At 49.0% G+C, this 17,500-nt stretch overlaps 7 protein-coding genes across 8 annotated transcripts in view; 2 read left to right on the forward strand and 5 right to left on the reverse strand.

The window, feature by feature from the left end:
- The window catches only part of CNG03850 (protein kinase, putative), a 4,373-nt gene extending 3,849 nt beyond the window's left edge, over positions 1-524 (reverse strand). Inside the window, exons 1-2 of the mRNA XM_572094.2 lie at positions 240-524; positions 1-192 (exon numbers count right to left, since the gene is read on the reverse strand). The exon at positions 1-192 is cut by the window's left edge and continues 529 nt beyond it. Of these exons, the coding sequence (XP_572094.1) occupies positions 1-192; positions 240-493 (446 nt within the window). The 5' untranslated portion in view covers positions 494-524. The remainder of the gene's footprint in view (positions 193-239) is intronic.
- A 408-nt stretch (positions 525-932) lies between these two features.
- Positions 933-4,565, forward strand: CNG03860 (nucleus protein, putative). Its single transcript, XM_024657589.1, has 8 exons — positions 933-1,388; positions 1,450-1,905; positions 1,964-1,972; positions 2,027-2,162; positions 2,213-2,382; positions 2,437-3,176; positions 3,228-4,248; positions 4,307-4,565. Exons 1-8 carry the CDS (start codon positions 994-996, stop codon positions 4,392-4,394), a joined length of 3,015 nt encoding a protein of 1,004 aa, XP_024513260.1. The 5' UTR covers positions 933-993; the 3' UTR covers positions 4,395-4,565.
- Positions 4,508-5,731, reverse strand: CNG03870 (conserved hypothetical protein). Its single transcript, XM_572098.2, has 4 exons — positions 5,527-5,731; positions 4,975-5,469; positions 4,813-4,916; positions 4,508-4,759 (listed from the first exon to the last, which is right to left on the reverse strand). Exons 1-4 carry the CDS (start codon positions 5,633-5,635, stop codon positions 4,640-4,642), a joined length of 828 nt encoding a protein of 275 aa, XP_572098.1. The 5' UTR covers positions 5,636-5,731; the 3' UTR covers positions 4,508-4,639.
- A 287-nt stretch (positions 5,732-6,018) lies between these two features.
- Positions 6,019-9,064, forward strand: CNG03875 (hypothetical protein). The gene is made up of 3 exons (XM_024658648.1): positions 6,019-7,074; positions 7,123-7,203; positions 7,256-9,064. The coding sequence occupies exons 1-3, from the start codon at positions 6,679-6,681 to the stop codon at positions 8,861-8,863; spliced, it is 2,085 nt and encodes a 694-aa protein (XP_024514567.1). The 5' UTR covers positions 6,019-6,678; the 3' UTR covers positions 8,864-9,064.
- A 99-nt stretch (positions 9,065-9,163) lies between these two features.
- On the reverse strand, positions 9,164-11,128 carry CNG03880 (hypothetical protein). The gene is made up of 4 exons (XM_572100.2): positions 10,908-11,128; positions 10,106-10,777; positions 9,517-10,036; positions 9,164-9,445 (listed from the first exon to the last, which is right to left on the reverse strand). Exons 1-4 carry the CDS (start codon positions 11,067-11,069, stop codon positions 9,300-9,302), a joined length of 1,500 nt encoding a protein of 499 aa, XP_572100.1. The 5' UTR covers positions 11,070-11,128; the 3' UTR covers positions 9,164-9,299.
- A 277-nt stretch (positions 11,129-11,405) lies between these two features.
- CNG03890 (expressed protein) lies at positions 11,406-13,465 on the reverse strand. 2 transcript variants are annotated; one of them, XM_572107.1, is made up of 4 exons: positions 12,617-13,465; positions 11,985-12,536; positions 11,744-11,872; positions 11,406-11,608 (listed from the first exon to the last, which is right to left on the reverse strand). In XM_572107.1, the coding sequence occupies exons 1-4, from the start codon at positions 12,712-12,714 to the stop codon at positions 11,518-11,520; spliced, it is 870 nt and encodes a 289-aa protein (XP_572107.1). In that variant the 5' UTR covers positions 12,715-13,465; the 3' UTR covers positions 11,406-11,517. The 2 variants fall into 2 exon arrangements, with proteins under 2 accessions (XP_572107.1, XP_572106.1); XM_572106.1 differs by having other exon boundaries at positions 11,927-12,536.
- A 218-nt stretch (positions 13,466-13,683) lies between these two features.
- On the reverse strand, positions 13,684-14,416 carry CNG03895 (hypothetical protein). The gene is made up of 3 exons (XM_024658649.1): positions 14,075-14,416; positions 13,795-13,995; positions 13,684-13,730 (listed from the first exon to the last, which is right to left on the reverse strand). The coding sequence occupies exons 1-3, from the start codon at positions 14,363-14,365 to the stop codon at positions 13,704-13,706; spliced, it is 519 nt and encodes a 172-aa protein (XP_024514568.1). The 5' UTR covers positions 14,366-14,416; the 3' UTR covers positions 13,684-13,703.
- Positions 14,417-17,500: the final 3,084 nt, after the last annotated feature.

Below are 17,500 nucleotides of genomic sequence, written 5' to 3' on the forward strand. Positions count from 1 at the left end.
TCTCTTGACTCCAAAAACGCCCAGATCTCTTCACGTCGATCAATCTGGCGGGCGTACATGATCCATAGTTTCAGATATCGGATATCATGTGTGTATCGCGCATCATTGATGAAGCGGCGAGTGGTAGTTTCGAGAAGCGGTAGTAGGTGAGCATCTGAAGAAGGATGGTGCTGAACTGTGAAAAGAATGTATCTAATCTACATGAGCTTTACCCACATCTTGAACATAATGTCACGCACTGATTGTATACGTCCAAGACATCCGACAGCCCATCTGGCATGTCTTCGTCGGCGGCATCTCTCCTGTCTGCTTCCTGGATAGCTTTCCTGTGCTGTTCATGACCCTGTTGGAGGAGCTTGTCGGCAGCAGACGACTCTTTGAACACTGTGGAGAGGGTGGCCGCTGAACGGCCTGTTGCGAGCGGCCTGATGTTCTCTTTCTGAGACTCTATAAGGGCAAAGTCGGTCGTTGGCGCTGTGCCCGGGGAATCCATGTTGATCTTGCGCAGTTGGATGTTTGTCGTTGAGTTGTCGGAAAACACTAACAAACACCCGACTGATTTTCAGTTGTTTGTTTTGTTTGTCGTCAGGGTCACGTGACTATGCGTAATATTTATTTATTGTCACATGCATGCATCACCTTGCATGTTGGCGATTATTGCATGGCAAATGATTCAGATATGGTTCCCACCAATATTGCGTGACATACATATCTTCCACGCAGCATGCCTGACCAAGCACGAGTTATGACTTATACGGCAAAGTCTACTGTTGCTTTTGGAGCTGCGTCCAAGGAATTCCCTTGAATCCGCTTGGTCTGTAAAGTCACGTGACTTGTCAATATACGTAATCATTTTCAAAGACTCGGATGGGGTTGGCCAGATGTAAGCGGGGACTTAAAACAGAGGGGGATGTCGGCTTCTTCTTTCGTCCCTCGTCCGGGTTTATACTTTTATTCTGCACCACATCTCATTCCTCTGGCTGTCCCAATACTATGTCGGCCCATCAGCAACAGCTCAGGGGCCCATCCTTCCCGGGCCAGCAGCAACAGCACAAAGTCACAGCAAATGGGGACAACCAACATGCTCAAGAGCATAAACCAGCAACTGCCAACGCATCCACAAAAAAACGCAAAGCATCGCCTGCACCCTCATCCACAGACAGGCGCAGGATGTCAACAGGGATCTACCCTTCGACGGATGATGATGCAGCATCCACATCAAGCAAACCTGTCAGGGAACCGAAACGCACCCGAGTACACTTTTCATGTGTCGAGTGTCATCGACGAAAACAAAAGTGTGATCGAAAAGAACCCTGCTCGCAGTGTGTTGCTAGGCGTGTACCCCACTTATGTCGACCATTCCTCAATGGCGTTGAGGACCCCAACATGTAAGCTGATTTTCAACTCTTTCATGAGCAAGCTGTCGCATCGAGCTGAAGAGAATGGTAGATCAAATAATACGGACGTGAATGCTCGTCTTAATACTATTGAGAACCTCTTGACTCGACTTGTATCTTCCATCCCGCAAGCCATCGCCTCTCGGCCCTTTGCTGGTGATGCAGGCTCACCCGATGTATCCTCCCTCACCGCATCCGGCGAAGAAATCTTTCATCCCCATGTAACACTTCCAGACCCCGCGTCTCGCGTCACCATGCCTCATAAACCGCCTCCTTCTGGTCTCTTCCCTTCCAATATGTCATATACAACTCCTCCTTCTCGGACGGGATATGGCTGGGGTCTGAGAGAAGGACGCAGAATAGCGCTGTCTCTGGATGATAACTTTGAGCTGAGGGATATGCTGCAGACGCTCAAGGAGAGCGGAGTATCGCAAGGACATTTGGAATGGCTGATTGCGGGTGTACCGGGCCGAAGGATGGCAGATGGATTGGTCGAGTTGTATTTCAGGTACGTAATCGTTCTCATCGGACGCGTGAAGGTCCGTGCGCTGACGATCACGCCACAGGGATATTGAGTAAGCCTCGGAATCAGAGTGCAAACAAAACACAAGTTACTAACCATATCACAGCTGGACCCGGTATAAAATCAACAAGTTCTCATTCATGTCGCGGTATAATAAGTTTTTCGAATCCATTGGCCGAAACCCATCGTGCCCGAAGGTCGACGCCGATACTCTCAAATGGCTCCCCCTCATGTTCATTCTTGTGGGTGCCGTATAATCCGCTGATGCGATGAGAGGCTAATGTGTTTGCAGCTTGCCATTGCGGCACTCTCTGCTCCGCACGAGCTTGTGCCCAGGGATGAACAATTGGGTTGGTCACGTAGATTCTATGGCTCGGCGCGAAGTGGGTTGGAGTACGCCAAGGCTCTGCAACGGGACAACTTGGATGTTCTCTTTGCCGGATTACTTGCATCTCGTTACATGTAAGTCGATCAATACTCTGTTATATACTCCCATACCGATCAACAATGGTCTAGGCTCCTCACACGTCGACCAGCCGAAGGCTCTGCCCCTGTCACTACCGCTTTCCAACTCGGTCTCTATCGAGACGGTTCCGTGCTCAACATTTCGGACAAGAAGGAAGTTGAGATTCGTCGTCGGGCTTGGGCTATGCTCTATCACATTGACCGTACCATCTCGCTCCTGGTCGGCAGGCCCCCATCCATCTCTGACGCCCATACCGATACCCAGCCGCCCGCGAATCTTGATGATGAAGAAGTTGAAAGCGGCGACTTTGACCCGGCCGGACACCCTTTGACTACCCCTACTTCATACACATACGTTATCGTGCGACACAAGCTTGCAGAGATTATGGGTCGTATTGCCTATCATACATTCGCTATCCAACTTCCCGACTATGGCACCGTTGTTTCTCTCGACCGCGAACTTCTCGCTTGGCGAGATAACCTTCCTTCTTTTTTCCGTATGGAAAACCCCGATACATCTCTCGACCAGTCACACCCTTACCTCTTTGTCCAGCGACATCTTCTCGCGTGCGAGTGGTATTACACACGTATCACACTTAATCGACCTTACTTGCTTCGAAGAAAACCCCAGGATAGCCGGTATGCGTACTCGAAGACGGCGGCTATTGAGAGTGCAAAAGCGGACCTGTTGTGTAGGAGAGCGTTTGTGATGGAAAAAGGTAATTTGGTTGTGAACAGTGGAGGGTATAGGGTGTTGAATTCTTACATGGTCCTTGGTGTCACTATCAAGCGTATGTCCTCATATCCTACGATTAAGAATCATACTAATACAACTTGCGTAGTCGATCCTGACTCGCCGCAGGCCGATGAGCTCCGTCAACTGCTGAACGTTGTATCTGGCCGTCTTCCCGACTCTCAAAACCGCATCTCTGAACCCCTTGTCAAGGAAGAACTCGCCATCGTTGAATTCCTCACCGCTAAGAACCTCGGCAAACCTCCACGTCTTCCACCTAACCGGAATACAGAAGCTTCTGGCGGTGCAGGCGATGACCAGACCCCCGTGGATCTTTTACTTAACTTGGCGAAGACGAGGAGCGGGAAACGAGCGGCCGAAGAGGAGAAGAGACAATTGCGACTGCAAGCTGCGAGGGAAAAGGAAGAGCAACGACAGGCGGCAAAGAGGAATGCTGGAGCAGAGAATATATCGTCCAGTCCATGGGGATATGTGGCACCGCCGATGCCGGGGCTGGACGTGCAGCAGCCTTTTGACAACGATGGCAAGCGAGTCCCTCGTCCACTTCAGCCTCCTCCAACCCGCCGCGCAGATGGGTCCATTCCTGATTCCACAGGTTGGTCCCCAGAGATGGCGCTTGCCCTCTCTCAAACCCCGCTCAAACCCCAGTCCTCTGCTAGTTCGGCCCAAGCTCAAGCCCAAGCACTCGCCAATGATCTTCAGAGATTTGATTCCTCCAATCAGAACCGAGCGCTGTTGAGTCCAAGCCAAGGAACGGGCAATCTGGATCTTTCGCCTTATGGTGGGTTTAATAGCTTGCCGTCTTTGGGCGATACGCCCGGTTTGAGCGGGTTTGACGGCAGTGCAGGCTTCTTCCAATCCCAGCCACCTCCGCCGTTGTCTCTCTCCGATAGGGCTACGTCGAATAGAATCAGCTCTAATTCTAACACTGGCGGGCCGGGGTCACAAGGTCAAGGGCCGCAAGATGGGATGTTGGATGGGAATGGAGTGCAACAATTTGGAAATGCCAATTTTGATTCGTTTGATTTCAACGATTTAGGGTTGGATGTTAGAGCTCCTGGGCAGGGAGGAGGGTTTAATCCTTTCGCGTTACCCCAGACAGAAGAGGGGTGAGTGTTTTTTCTCGTTTGCTGACAGTAATAGAAATCAGGTCTGACGGACAAGTAGGAATGCCGAAAACAATGCTCCTGATGACGAGACTATGTTCTTGACTTATATCCTAAACAAATTCGCAAATGCCCAGCCTGAAATTTAATGACTTTCTTGCGGTCTCTGGCTTTGAGAGGAGTTGTAAGGGTCGTGTAGCTCCAAATTTATATTGGTAATGGGTAATAATGTAGTTCTCACATCTATACTATATGGGCTTGAAGGTTACCGTGATTAAAAATTGTATTATTAGTGGCTTTGCCGACATGCATGTCTTTCACTTCACGAGGCTTCCATGTACTAACGTTCATGACAATGTGATTTGACAAGCGTACAGCGGCACATAAAAACAATCTAATCCTTGACCTTGTCCAAAGGCCTGTTGAACCCACCACGCCTGTTCATGTATTGTCTCCAAGTTCTTTGCTTGTGGACACTGGCATCGCCCTCGACATTTTGTCCAATGCCCTTCTTCTATACACAAAGTTAGTTTTTTACCTTGGAACGTACAGAGGAAAAGGTTTTACTTTAGTACTGTTGAATCCGCCAAAGCCCATCATTGCTGCCATCTGCGCCTCCGGATCGTCGGCATCAGGTTCCTCGCTGTGTTGTTCCCTCTCCCGTTCTTCCTCTATCATTTTTGTCAGTCTGAATTCCCCACAGAAAGTCAAGAAACAACGACGACGCACCTCGAGGATCGTACACTCTCCCATCTTCATTGTACACCACACCCATCGCTCTTTCTTCTTCACGTCGTCGTCGACCTTCTTCAATCGTTCGCCTGTCCATGGACTGGTAATCTCTCTCTCGCCCACCTTTGTCTCCCCCAGGCCATCCGTAAGCAGGGCTGCGTTCAGCATAATCTCTGCCGCCCCCGCGTGAATACGCTCCACCTCGTCCACCTCGAGGAGGGTAAGCACTCTGGCCTCTCGAACGTTCGAAACCATCTTCGCGCCGAGGTCGGTAGTTGGGGTCACTGTTGGGATTATCCCGTTCCTTCTCTTTTTCACGATCACGATCGTAGGCTTTTTCCCTCGGTTTGTCATATCTGGAGCTGTGCCCTTCATAATCCCTCTCTCTCCGCCTATCGTCTGTGCCGCGCTCGCGCTCGCGGCTACTGTACGGGAGGTCCCTGTCTCTCTCCTTGTAATCTCTATCTCTATAGTCTTTTTTGTATCCTCCACCTGTAAAAGTCATCAGTATCTAATTCTGCAGAAAAGACGGTGGAGGTGGAAACGTACCTCTATCGTCTCTCATTCTGTCCCTTGTCGGACTTTGGCTCCTAGCTCTTCCTCCGCTTGGCTCATCACGAGAGTATCGCGCATCGCGGTCGAAGCCCCTTGAAGACATTTTGTGCTCCAGAACTTGATATGGCCTTTGAAAAGCAGATTAAACAAACGAAAGAAAAGTGAAAATGACAGAATAGCGGATAGAACGACGAAGAGCTGCTGGCAGTGCGTGGTGGCAACAAAGATCTGGAAGTTGATTAAGGCTAATTAGATTTGATCCCGCTAATTGTCCCATCCGAGGTCTACGATGAGCCGTGATGCATACACGAGTACCAACAATGAAATCAAGTTGTTGCACAGTTTGAACCGATAAGGAGACAATGGTAAATGCATAACTATTTATAAAACTACTGCCTCTCCCTCCATGTATCATATTCCGTCACTGAAATGAGATACTGATTGCCCCGGTTTACATTCGCAATATAGAGTACTCTCGCAACCTTGTCCGTCGCCTTGAAAGTCGTATAGCTGAAAGGGACTTGCTTTGGCATCAACCTTGTCACCGGCCAAAATAAGTTCAACATTCTCTTGTGAACATCTTCCACCACTTTCTTTTCTGGCGCATCCTCCGTAGGATCAAAAGCCGGTCCTGATTCCACCTTAACGGTATTGTCATATACAAAGAAGCCGTGAGCACGGTCCATGCTGCTCAACCAACCCCAAAGTCCCTACATGACAAGTCCGTGCATTGGAGGCTACAGTCTCTTTGCCATGGGACAACCATTCGAGCGCAAAAAGGAAAGATCTCGGGCTTCGATTAAAGAGCAGTTTAAGCCTGGAAGACTAAGCATCAACGTTGGTTTAACTTTACTCTACATCCAATTCAAAGAACCATCAGCCTCAATCTCGTTTGATCAGTTGATCACAATGTCCTCACCATGTTTTTGCATCTTTCAGTGGCTGTTGACTATAGGGAGCAATGGATGGCATTTGAGGGCTGTATATAGGGATGTCAGACGAAGTATATATATTACGTATGCCTCCACTTTGGCCTCCACCGAGTAGTACGCGGGGTGTGACTTCTTTGTCTCACCGCAGCCATCTTTCCTGTTTCTTGCACGTCTATCATACAAATCCCCTCTCCTTCTTGTTTTCCTTCTCCCCATGTATTCTCTCTTTTTTGATTTGCTATACCTCCACAAACAACCATTTCATTTCATCCACAGATCTTTACTTGTTACTTGGAAAGGCGTTAGCAACTCCTTGGCTTATCACTGCCCACGACCTCCACCACCTTGCTCTTCTTGTTTATCTACAACAATGGTGGCTACCACCGGCTGTCGATCCTCCTTTCCTTCGTCTCACACCTCTCACTATTCTTTTTTTGCTCCATCTGTATTTGACAAAGTCAAGTCTGCCTGGACTACCTTTTTCTCCAAGTTTGGCTTTGGGAAGGGGAAGGACAAGGATGAGGCGACGCTGCTTTCTGCCTCTCCCAATGCTCATGAGGGTTTTCTCTCCTTTGTGTCTAGTCTAGCTCCATATCCCGTCTCTACCCGAGTGAGTTGTTATCGATGCTATATTAATCTTGCTTAACATAAAGTGCAGGTCAAACAACCTACGATTGACACGATGGACTCTCGGGTATCCTATCCATCCTCTGAGGTCCCTGTCCTTAAACCCATCCAGGTCAGCCCTAGCTTATCCGGCATACTTTTATCATTCACTCAGTCAGACACAGGTCCACGAGGCGATCCCTATTATCTCCATCATCAACGCGTCATCTGGCTCTCTTCCCCCACCCTCGCCCACTATTTCTCTTGAGTCTTCCCAAGATTCTATCAAGATAGTCAAGGGTCCTACTTTCCCAGAGACAGTTTTTGCTGACGTTCCCCATAATAAGCATATTCCGACCGTTCGGGCCCTCAAACGAGTTACATGGACTAGACATTTCATCAAGAACACCCCAACTGACGTCTTTCGAGCCGAAAATGCGCAGATCAAGAGTAATGATAAGCCTATTCCTCGCCTTAATTTTGGACCCATTCTGCGATCTTTTGGTGAACCTGAAGATGACCAAGTGTCTGTCACTTCGATGATTGATGAAGAATACGAACACGAACACAAACATCTTATCGACAGCTATCAATTTGTGGAGGGTCAACGCCGGGCACATTCCTTGCCAACAGACTCTTTTGGCCGTTGGCAAATTCCATACCTCATCAACTACCAGGCGAGAATGATGGTACCCTCTCTCAAACAAGTATCTGTCTGCACACCTACACTGGAACACGTCGCACATGCGGTCATTATCGAGGAATCGGAATCTCTGTCTTTGGATTCGCAATCATACGACCACGAATGCAGGATTTTGGCACGATGGCCCAAGGAGACTCACCACTCTAGCATCTCGTCGGCAGACATTCCCATCTGCCAGGGACAGAAGCAAATGAACCCGTACAACGATTCGCCCAATCATTCTATCGCTTCTCTCCCGTCATGGTATTCTTACTTTACCAGCAATGTTGATAATTTTCTCCAGGACCAGCAGGATAAGCAAGACGAGCAGGAACGACCCCTCCTTCCCAACAATAGCAATACCAATTCTATCGGTGGTATTCTCTCTTCTATCAACTGGTTTCCTTCTATCAATTCGCCTGATAACGGTAATCGCTCGATCTCAACTCAGACGGTTGAACAGGATTATTCCCACTTATGTAAATCCCCTGGTAATACCCAGGGAAGGACTAGGAATAAGGTTGAACATCGTGGGGGGAAGATGTTTGCCCAGAGTTGCCTGGAAGCCCTCGAAGACTGGAAGAGGGAGACAGTTTTCAGACCTGCGTTTGAGAGTGAGAGTGGTAGACAAGGAGGAGGTGGAAATGAACGAAACGATGGACAAGGTATTGAGTCGGCTTTGGAATGCCCATCTGGACAGGAGGAGGTAGGCCGGGAAGACCATGATTACGAGGAGAGGAGAGTATTACTCGAATCGACTGCCCCTGGAGAGACTTCGAGGTGGCAGTCTTTTGCAGAATTTGGAGAATTCGGCTTCCGTCATGACCATCAAATCTTTCGGCCTGAAATCCCTTTTTCTTTTGGTGCATCGGATGTAAAACCCCGAACACCTCTTTCTCAATTGTCTATCAAACCAAATCTTATTAAAGTCAATGTCGATCATGCCCAGGGCACGATGCAGACTCATGAGCACCACCTCCCATCAATCAAGTTTTCTATGCGTGCCCGATATACCAAAATGTACATCAAGGAGGAGCAAATGGCCAATCCAGCAAAGAATGAATCGAAAGCGAGGTGGTCAAGACGCTTGGGGGGAGCATTGAGGATGTGATGCTGTCGATTTGGATAAAGTCGTGACTATTAATTTCTTTTTGTTTCTTCTTTTTGACTTTTTGGGCTTTGGTGCTTTTGATATTATAATTTCTTAATGCTTTTGGACATTATCAAAGAAACTTTTGTCTCGTTTTCGCAAACATATTTCTAATACATGGATGAGATGGTTGGGGATGGACTTTTTGATAGCATTTTTGGTGTGTATAGAATGAATATGGGATTTAGCAGATTACCACGACAATCAATGAAAAAAGATCGCGACTTGAGCGGTCGCTGACATGGGAGTTGCACTTTCTTTCCAACTTATATAATGCATACAAGGTATCAGGCCTCAAAGCCACCCCATCGTAAACCTCGTAGAAACGCTCACGTCCTTCTAATCCTCCTGCACAGCCAACGTAAAAAGCAAGCAGCAGCAACCTTCTTTTTTCTTTTCATTCGTCGTCCTTTCTGACGACAGGTTTGGCGGCTGCTCGTGGTACCACCGTCTTGCCCTTCTTCCTTTCCCTCTCCGGCGCGACATGTACATGATGACTCAGTGCTGCATCAAACCCTGGTACGACCATATCCCACGCATGATCTTTGCCCCTTTCATCAGTATCAAGACCTTCTTCACCGAGCTTGAAGTGTGAGAGACGAGAAGAAACTCACCGATATACCTTGCCATATCCTTCAGTTCAACCTTATCTGCTCCCCGATGTTTCGCCAACCTCATCGCACCTTCAAACCCCTGCTCCAACAACTTGTTCATCACCTCACTCAATGCATCATCCATCCCTACTTCCATCGCTAAACCAGGTGCAATTTCGCCGAGCATGGCGTGTAATACTCTTTTCCGACGAAGAGGTTCAGGTTCCGGGGGCGGGACGGGAGGGGCGGGAGGCCGGACTGATTGGGTTTGGTTTTGGTTTTGGTTCTGGTTGGGAGGGGGGCGGAGGGCAAACGAGCGAGCGTCGGGAAGGGCGGTGGCGAAGGAGGTGGTGGCGGAGGGGTTGGGGGTGGTGATCGGAATGGGGTTGCTGCTGGACCCAGGAGCGTTGCCACTGGACGGTGGTGGACGACCTGCAGGGTGAACATTGGGAGACGGACGGCTTTGGGGTTGAAAGTTGCTCTTGGGTTGGGAACGCCAGTATGCTAATGATGCGCTAAATTGCTGTTGTCTTTGTGGGTCCTACATTCAAAATGAATTAATCTCCTTCTCCAACCTATGAACACTCTGGATAGTAGCTTTCGGGCGTACCTTGGCCAGCCACGCATTCCTTGTTTCAGCATTCAACTTTGCCAATTGGGTCAATTCTGTATGCGAATAAATCCCAGGTGGATGCGGTCTCGGTCTAGGAGGTGTAGCAGCCGCCATTCCAGCACCTACCGGTCCCGCCGTCGAGCCCGTCGTCGGTCCCGTACTCCCAATTGCTGGTGGTGTCGATACCGTTCCCTGAACTTGAGGAGCAGGCGACGGTTGGCTGGCCCGTAATGACGTTCCACTCGATGTAGCTGACATGGGCGTCCCTGGTCTTGATATCCCTGCTCCACCGACACCGGATCCGACGCCAGCTGGCGTACCCATCTGCGATCCTTGTCCTGCTCCTTGTCCCGGCATTTGCCCTTCTCCAACCGTGCCCACACCCACACCCCCGCCAGCACCAGAACCTCCAACAGCAGCAGAAGCCACATTCCCCGCCTCCTTCTCCCTTGCTCTCTTCGCTGCCGCAGCGGTAGCAGCCTCAATAAGTTGTTTTGTCACCGTTTTGATCATCAAATCAAACTGTTCAGGCGAGACGAGTGCCGGTTGGGTCTTCCATGGTAAAGAGGGGTTGATCGCGTCAGGGAGAGAGTATAGAGGGTTGGAACGGCCCGAAGATAACGCATTGGCTGTTATTTGTCGGATGTGGGTGTGCATGAGGGTTCGTAGCTGATGAACAAAGGGCGAAAAGTCAGTGACCAGGCCATGAAAGGTCTTGACATATGGTCTTAATCCTCGCATCTCCCATCCTTCCTTGCCTTCCTCTCTTAGGTATCACAATCAATCCAAAAAAACCCACCTGTGTCACCTGCGTATCTGACAAAGTCCCCTTTTCATACATCTGAAATAAATTTGGCAGGTTCTGCACGATCGTGTGGATGGGGGTCGCACCTCCACTAGCGGTCGCACGTGGGGTCGGTGTCCCTGGTGCTGAGCCGGCGGCGGATGGTGGTCGGGACATGGTGCGGAGCGGGGCCTCCCCAATGGATATTCCGGGTTATTTGATGAGATGAAGAAAAGTATTCGAGTGCGAAGAAATGCGAAGCAACGAACAATCGAGCGCTGAGCAAGGACCGGGAGGAGGGAAACACGACCAGGCAGCTGACTAATCGGCCATCGCCGCAATGAGTTCAATCATGAACGAAGAAGAAGAAGACGGAATAACTACGTTACCTATCCAAGGCCCAAGGCAATGCTATAATTGTGACCTTCTGAATAACCCCTAGAAGTCCACCTCTTTCCATTTTCATTTCCATCCACCACGCACGCAGTTTCAAAAACTGTACATTATTTTACAACGACGTTATACATACGCCTATCATATTTCGTGTCATTACGTAAAGACCTTGTCCGACGTTGTATATCGTGATTGTTCCGTATAGTACTTTTGATATCAAGCCACAAGTCCGTTACCAATTTCTTGCGGCTAGGTCTTTTTCCGCCTTTGCGTACACCTCAGGTAGACTGAATGTTACGCTTTTTCTGATAGACTTGTTTTTTCTAATATTGAATCAAAAGGGTAATAAGCATGGAGTGACGAAAAGGCCCGGCCCGTTTTGTGAATAAGAAATGTTAACAGCGATCAACTACTACTCGTCGATACAATTCGTCATCAAGCATCGAAAGAAGACTTACCCCGCCCCAAGACTCACATGCACTGCCGCAGGTTTCTCCTTCATTTTGTTTGCCTCTTCTTCTTGCCTTATCCCATAAAAACCGGTTCTCGAACATGGATAATGCTGCGGTAAAGTTGTTATGGGTGCCCTACATTTCCCATTCCGCAAGTCAGCACCATACCCATCGCAGCCAAAATCGTACTTAGGTCTTCGGCCAGCCATATAGAGTATATGGGGAGTAGTGGCCTGCAAGTACATACGGCTGCCATCCTTCGAGACCTTTACCTTTCCAGTCCGCCATCATTTGCGCTGCTACTCCTGGTGGCATTGGGTACGGATACGGCCACCCCGCCCAACCATTCGTGGCAATCGCCGGTGCTGTATATCCGTCATTCGCCCATAAACCTCCCCACATGGCAGCGATAGCCTCTTGTTTCTTCTTTGCTTCTTCATCCTCCTTCTTCTTTTTTTCCTTAACAGACCGTTCGAATATCGGTTTTGCAATCTTCTTGATATGCTCGGCCCCGACGACCGAGTCAGCGGCTTCAGAGAGTTTTCCGAGTTGTTCGTGGAGAGTGACAATGGCGGGATCTGGCATTTTTGCGAGAATCATAAGGGCCTTGTAATTATATGGCCATGAGAGCTCTAAGCGCGCTTTCAACACTTCCATAATGATTTTTCGGTAAGACTCTGTCTTGCCCCACTCTTCATACCATGCAAGGCGCGAGTCATCTGGACCGACATCGCGCGTGTGGTTCGTGTCGTGCTCTGTCATGTCGCGGATAGCGCCTTCGGGATTGGATACGAATGCGCTGTGGGGGGTGGTGATTACCAGCGGTAGATTCATACATCAGCATGGTCTATCATCCCGGCTACTAGGAGATAGACTTACGTTGAGCTTGGCAAGCCGCCAGGGAAAGCCCAGTAACCTCCCATGGCTGGCAGCATCCCGGCCCCACCTCCACCCCAGAGACCCCAGGGCGCAGACATTGGAGCAAGGGATTTTTTTTTGCGGAGCTTGGAAGGTTTGTAATTGAAGGCGTATATGGCGGCGTCTGTGGGTCAGAGCGAAAGAAGGGTGGTTTCGGAGTGTCAGTGATTATCGAATAGGAAGTAGTCAGTGGCAAAAAAGAGGAGGATGCTGGGTGGTGTATCTCTACCTGGGACACGCGGAAGCATCACACAGTCCAGTCAGCTGTGGGCCCAAGCTGGCCCCCCCGATCTGGAACTGGATTTCTACTCCCTTTGCTATGGATCTCCACCACGTGTCATGTTCTGCGGGCATGCGGAAAGTGGTTCCTCATCAGACCGACCTCCGCCTCCACCCAACACCATCATCCCTGCTTGTTTACATCCTCCTGCGCCCCGGCCTCGTGCCGATCCTTGGGAATGATCGCGTACCTGTTATTGTAACCAAAATGATGGGAGCATCGTAAACTGTACACCACATGAAAAGGTGACACTTGTGGCGCGGCCCAGGCCGATCTATGTCACCTGCTTGCTCGCCCGGATAACGCATCAGGACTTGCCAGCAGACATCTCCACAAGGTGGTAGAGATAATGCCTCATAAAGCTCAACTCAAGCCTTCCCATGCGAAAGCCCCGTTCAAAGCCGACCAGCTCTAATCAAGCTGTACGCCTCAGCCTTCTATAGCCCACAGCTCGGCTCGTACGATGCCGACGATCCATATGCTTACCTCATTCTGTGGAGGGATAAATAGTGTAGCAATGAACAATAAACGGTTCCTGGCCTTGTCAGAGAAGACGAATACAAAAACGCATTTCCACTTTGTATGTGCCAACTGCCTCAACTGCCCGTTGCTATATTTCCTGGACGCAAATTGGACTCTCAAGTGCAGAGTTGTGTACGCGAATTCTTGTAAGTGATATTCGCACGTCTTGTGTTAGCGACCGACCATAAGCGGTCGCCCGCACGTCTTTGCCTTTTCAAATACAATAGTCTGCATAATCGCCTTTCACTACAGACTCTTCTCGTCCCCAGGCATCTAATCAACGCCGACAATCAGTTTACCTTGACTGCTCTTATATCGTTTAACGCTGAAAACTCACGTTCACGCCAGTATCCTGCCCCTTTGTTAATCTCTCCACCACAAAAGCTGTAGCTCCCACACCTAAACCTATACTTCCGCCTCCAAGGACAAGGATTGGTAAACGAGCTCGATTGAGAAAGACGGCCGGGACGAGGAGGGCGGACAAGGCAGCGGAGATGGTGGCATAGTCATTTCGGCGGACTTGCGTTTCGTCCATTGCCTGCCATAAGCAAACCAAGCGAAACATGAGCATTTGTCCCCAAGGTGATACCGAGGAAGAAAAGAGTGAGAGAACTTACGACCTTGGTCAACCTCCCTCTCACCTTCAATTCACCCTCCCCCATCCCTCTTACATAGGCATACCCACCACCCACAACCGCGCCAGCCAAAACACCACCCATCGAGCTGTACATCAGGCCTCTTATAGAGAATGGTCTCCGCCTGAGGACAAGGGTCGAAACGAGATATGCCGGGGGTGCAAAGGCAGCAAAAAGTTCGGCGGAGGAGAGGGCAGAGTGCAGGAGGAGCTGGGTGCGTGGGGTGTGGGAGAAGAAGAGGGGCGCGGAAGGGGTTGCTGACTGGGGATCCATGGTTGAATTTGGTGTTTGGTAAGAAGGCAGGTAGATCTTCTGGGATGTATGATTTGTAGACAGACTAGTATTCCTCTTGGCCTATTATTTCATGCAGTATTATATTTCTCCCGCTCGTCCGTCTCACACGCATACAACGGAGTAATGACGTAGGGCGAGAAAAACTGGGCCAAAGAAGTGCTCAATACCGTAAACCCGTTTCGATTTGGGTGTATTCACCCCTTTTTTCTTATTTTTGTTTCGGATTTCCGTTTGCCTTTCTGTGCGTTGTGTCCTCTTGACAAACTGGCACGGCGAAGCAAGCGAACGAACGACAATCATTTTCGAATCAAATTCATCCAGTACTAAGCCACGATCATTATCATGCGCATCGACACTAGCGCGTCTAAACACTCCATCGACACAATTCTACCAGATTCGCTCTCTAAAAAAGATTTAACCAAAGCAAACAATGCAGCAGCTTGGGGTCTATGCCCTTTTCACCTTAATGTTGTCGAGGAAGGAAGTCATCAGTAGTTTTGTCATCCTCTTCAGTAAGCTTGATATTGGTAGCATTGGCAGCACTGATATTCTCGATGATTCTTTCTGCATCGGACGAACCAAGGATGAAAATAGTCTAGCTCCCATGATCTGCAACAAACTCGACCTGTTGCCCGTCGGGGGTATACCTCGATATGAAAGCAGGCAATAAAGAAAAGGAGAAAATCCACATATTTCAGACAGCCTCAATGCCCACCATGCCAAAGCCAACTGCTCGTCTTTCACTCTTTTCTTCTCCCCCAATCTCATTCAACCTATCCAGACGTGATCTCGTCGTGTTTCTCGTCGCTCAAATTGTCCCTGAAGTTCTCCGTCTCCGCTGCGGAGGATGAACAGAACTGTAAGTTGAGATCCAAACACTAGCCTTGGAAGCTTTCTCAAATGACTGAACGGTCATCTCACAAGCACCAATAGCACCAAACAGTTCATTGATGGCATTGATCATGGGTTAGACCTAGTTGTTGCATCCAGCTTCCAAGTTCTGAGGAGGCATGAGCTCTTCAACGGATAAATCTCTCAATATCATCAGTTGAAGGCTTAGTCACCAGGTTACGCCGTCGTCAAGGTGATTCTCCTCCTTAAAAATGGAAGACACATACACTGTTTTGCTTGTATTGCAATAAATGTGTTGCCGCCATTGAAGATCTACTAAAAAAGGGTGCAGAGCAAGGAAAATTGGGATATGAGGATAAGGAACGAAGGGATGGACCCCCTACTAGCGGCACTACTTGGAGGAGGCGGAAGACAAAAGAAAAATGCATTGGCATTTATTGACAGAGGTCGGGGATACGGATCAAAGAGTTGAACAGGTGATTCGGCAGGCCTTTGGCCGTAGTCAAAGTTATTTCAACACGTCTGACGCCTATGCATTATGCATGAAGCATACCGCATTGTATGCACACGCATTGCGTCCGTCAGCCACACTATAGAATATTCATTATTATAAGCATGTGCACAGTGTAAGAAATTAAACGGGTCCACAACAAGGGTCCGGTAACGAACGGAAGATAACGAAGTTTCATATAATTGTACCCGGACCTGTCGGCAGACGGTAATTAATTAATGACAGAAGACAGTAAATCCGTTCTTTTATTAACTCGAAGTGCCGAGCGCAATGAGCTGGCAGCCAGAAAGTGACGCAATACCAGATATTTTCAAGCACGCTTCTCATGTAACTTGCGACGTTTATCTTTATTGCGCACGACCTCCGCGGCCGTCCGCCTTCCTTTCTTTTCGAAGCGCTCTTTCCTCCCCCGTCGCCCCTCCACCTTTCACATACCACAAAACGTTGTCATCAGCGGTGTCGATTTTAAAGTCTGTCATTTGGAGCTCCCAAGTGCGATCTGATCTCTCGTGCTTCCGTTATGCCACAGCTTATACGGGCTACGGGGCGGCACACTCTCCCGTTTTTGGTTTCGGGAGGCGCACGGAATGTGTTCGAGATGCAGGGACGGTAATATCCCGTAGACCACCCGGCAAAAAAGCTTGATCAATGCCGTCCGGGGAAAAACGAGTGGCCGCTTACGGGTGAAGATGGTGAACGGATGCATGACTGAAGATTGTAAAGGCATGGCGAAGTGTTAAAAATTGAAGGGCGGGAATGAATGAGAAGATCGAGAAGAAAGAAGGAAGTGATTATGATGGGTAAATTATATTGGAGCCCTCAGTGCATAGACAGACGCATCCGATCGAAGTGTATAGTGTTACCTTCAAAGTGGCCAGCCGATATGAGTTAAAGACGAACACTTGTACAGAAAGAGACGAAAAACGAAGGCGGTGTCGGGGAGGCAGGAAGGTCAAAAGCGGAAAAAAAGGAAAATTGAACAAGCACACGCACGACGATGTGTCGCCGGAGGCGTATATGGCCGTCGGGAAAAGCCGATCAGAAGGATCCCCTTGTAACTAATAAGCTCCAAGCTTCGAACATTAAGCGCAGATAACATAGATAATTAATAAAAGAGAGAGCAGGGCAGCCGAGGGAGGAAGAAGAAGATAATTGGCGATGAGGTTTGAGATGCAGAACAACAAACAGAGTTCAAGCATATCACGGCACGATCATCATCTGTCATCCTGATCACAGGCTACACCCTACACCCTGTGGGTTATGGGCAGCCATGCGTAATCTTAAGCAGGGGCCATTTTGCTTCGCCTGTAAACAAAAAAGAAGAGCTATGCTCGGCCTTCCAATTGATTGGTGCTGTGTCGCTGATGTTTGTCAGGTTTTCGTTCAGCACTATTATCCACTCGCAGAATATACCTCAATGGGCTTTAGATGCATTACTTTGGTCCATTCCATTCGGCATGCAGAACCTCTTAGTAATAAAGTGAGTGACTAGCCGGCGAAGCAGAGTGAGAGCAAAATTGTACGGATGGCTCCTTAATTTCACATTCGCTATGCATGATATACATTATACACAAAAATTTACCGCTTTATTTTGACACTGGCCGATGATCCATGACGATCTACCACCATCATACATCATTGATGACCGGATACATGTTTCAGATGGCGGTTGATGATACAGCCGCATCTAATCTCTTCTTGCGATGGCAGCTGACGGAACCGAAGTTCCCGGGCAGGCAACCGCTGCCGAG

Source organism: Cryptococcus neoformans, assembly GCF_000091045.1.
Source record: "Cryptococcus neoformans var. neoformans JEC21 chromosome 7 sequence".
Classification (NCBI taxonomy): Eukaryota; Fungi; Basidiomycota; class Tremellomycetes; order Tremellales; family Cryptococcaceae; genus Cryptococcus; species Cryptococcus deneoformans.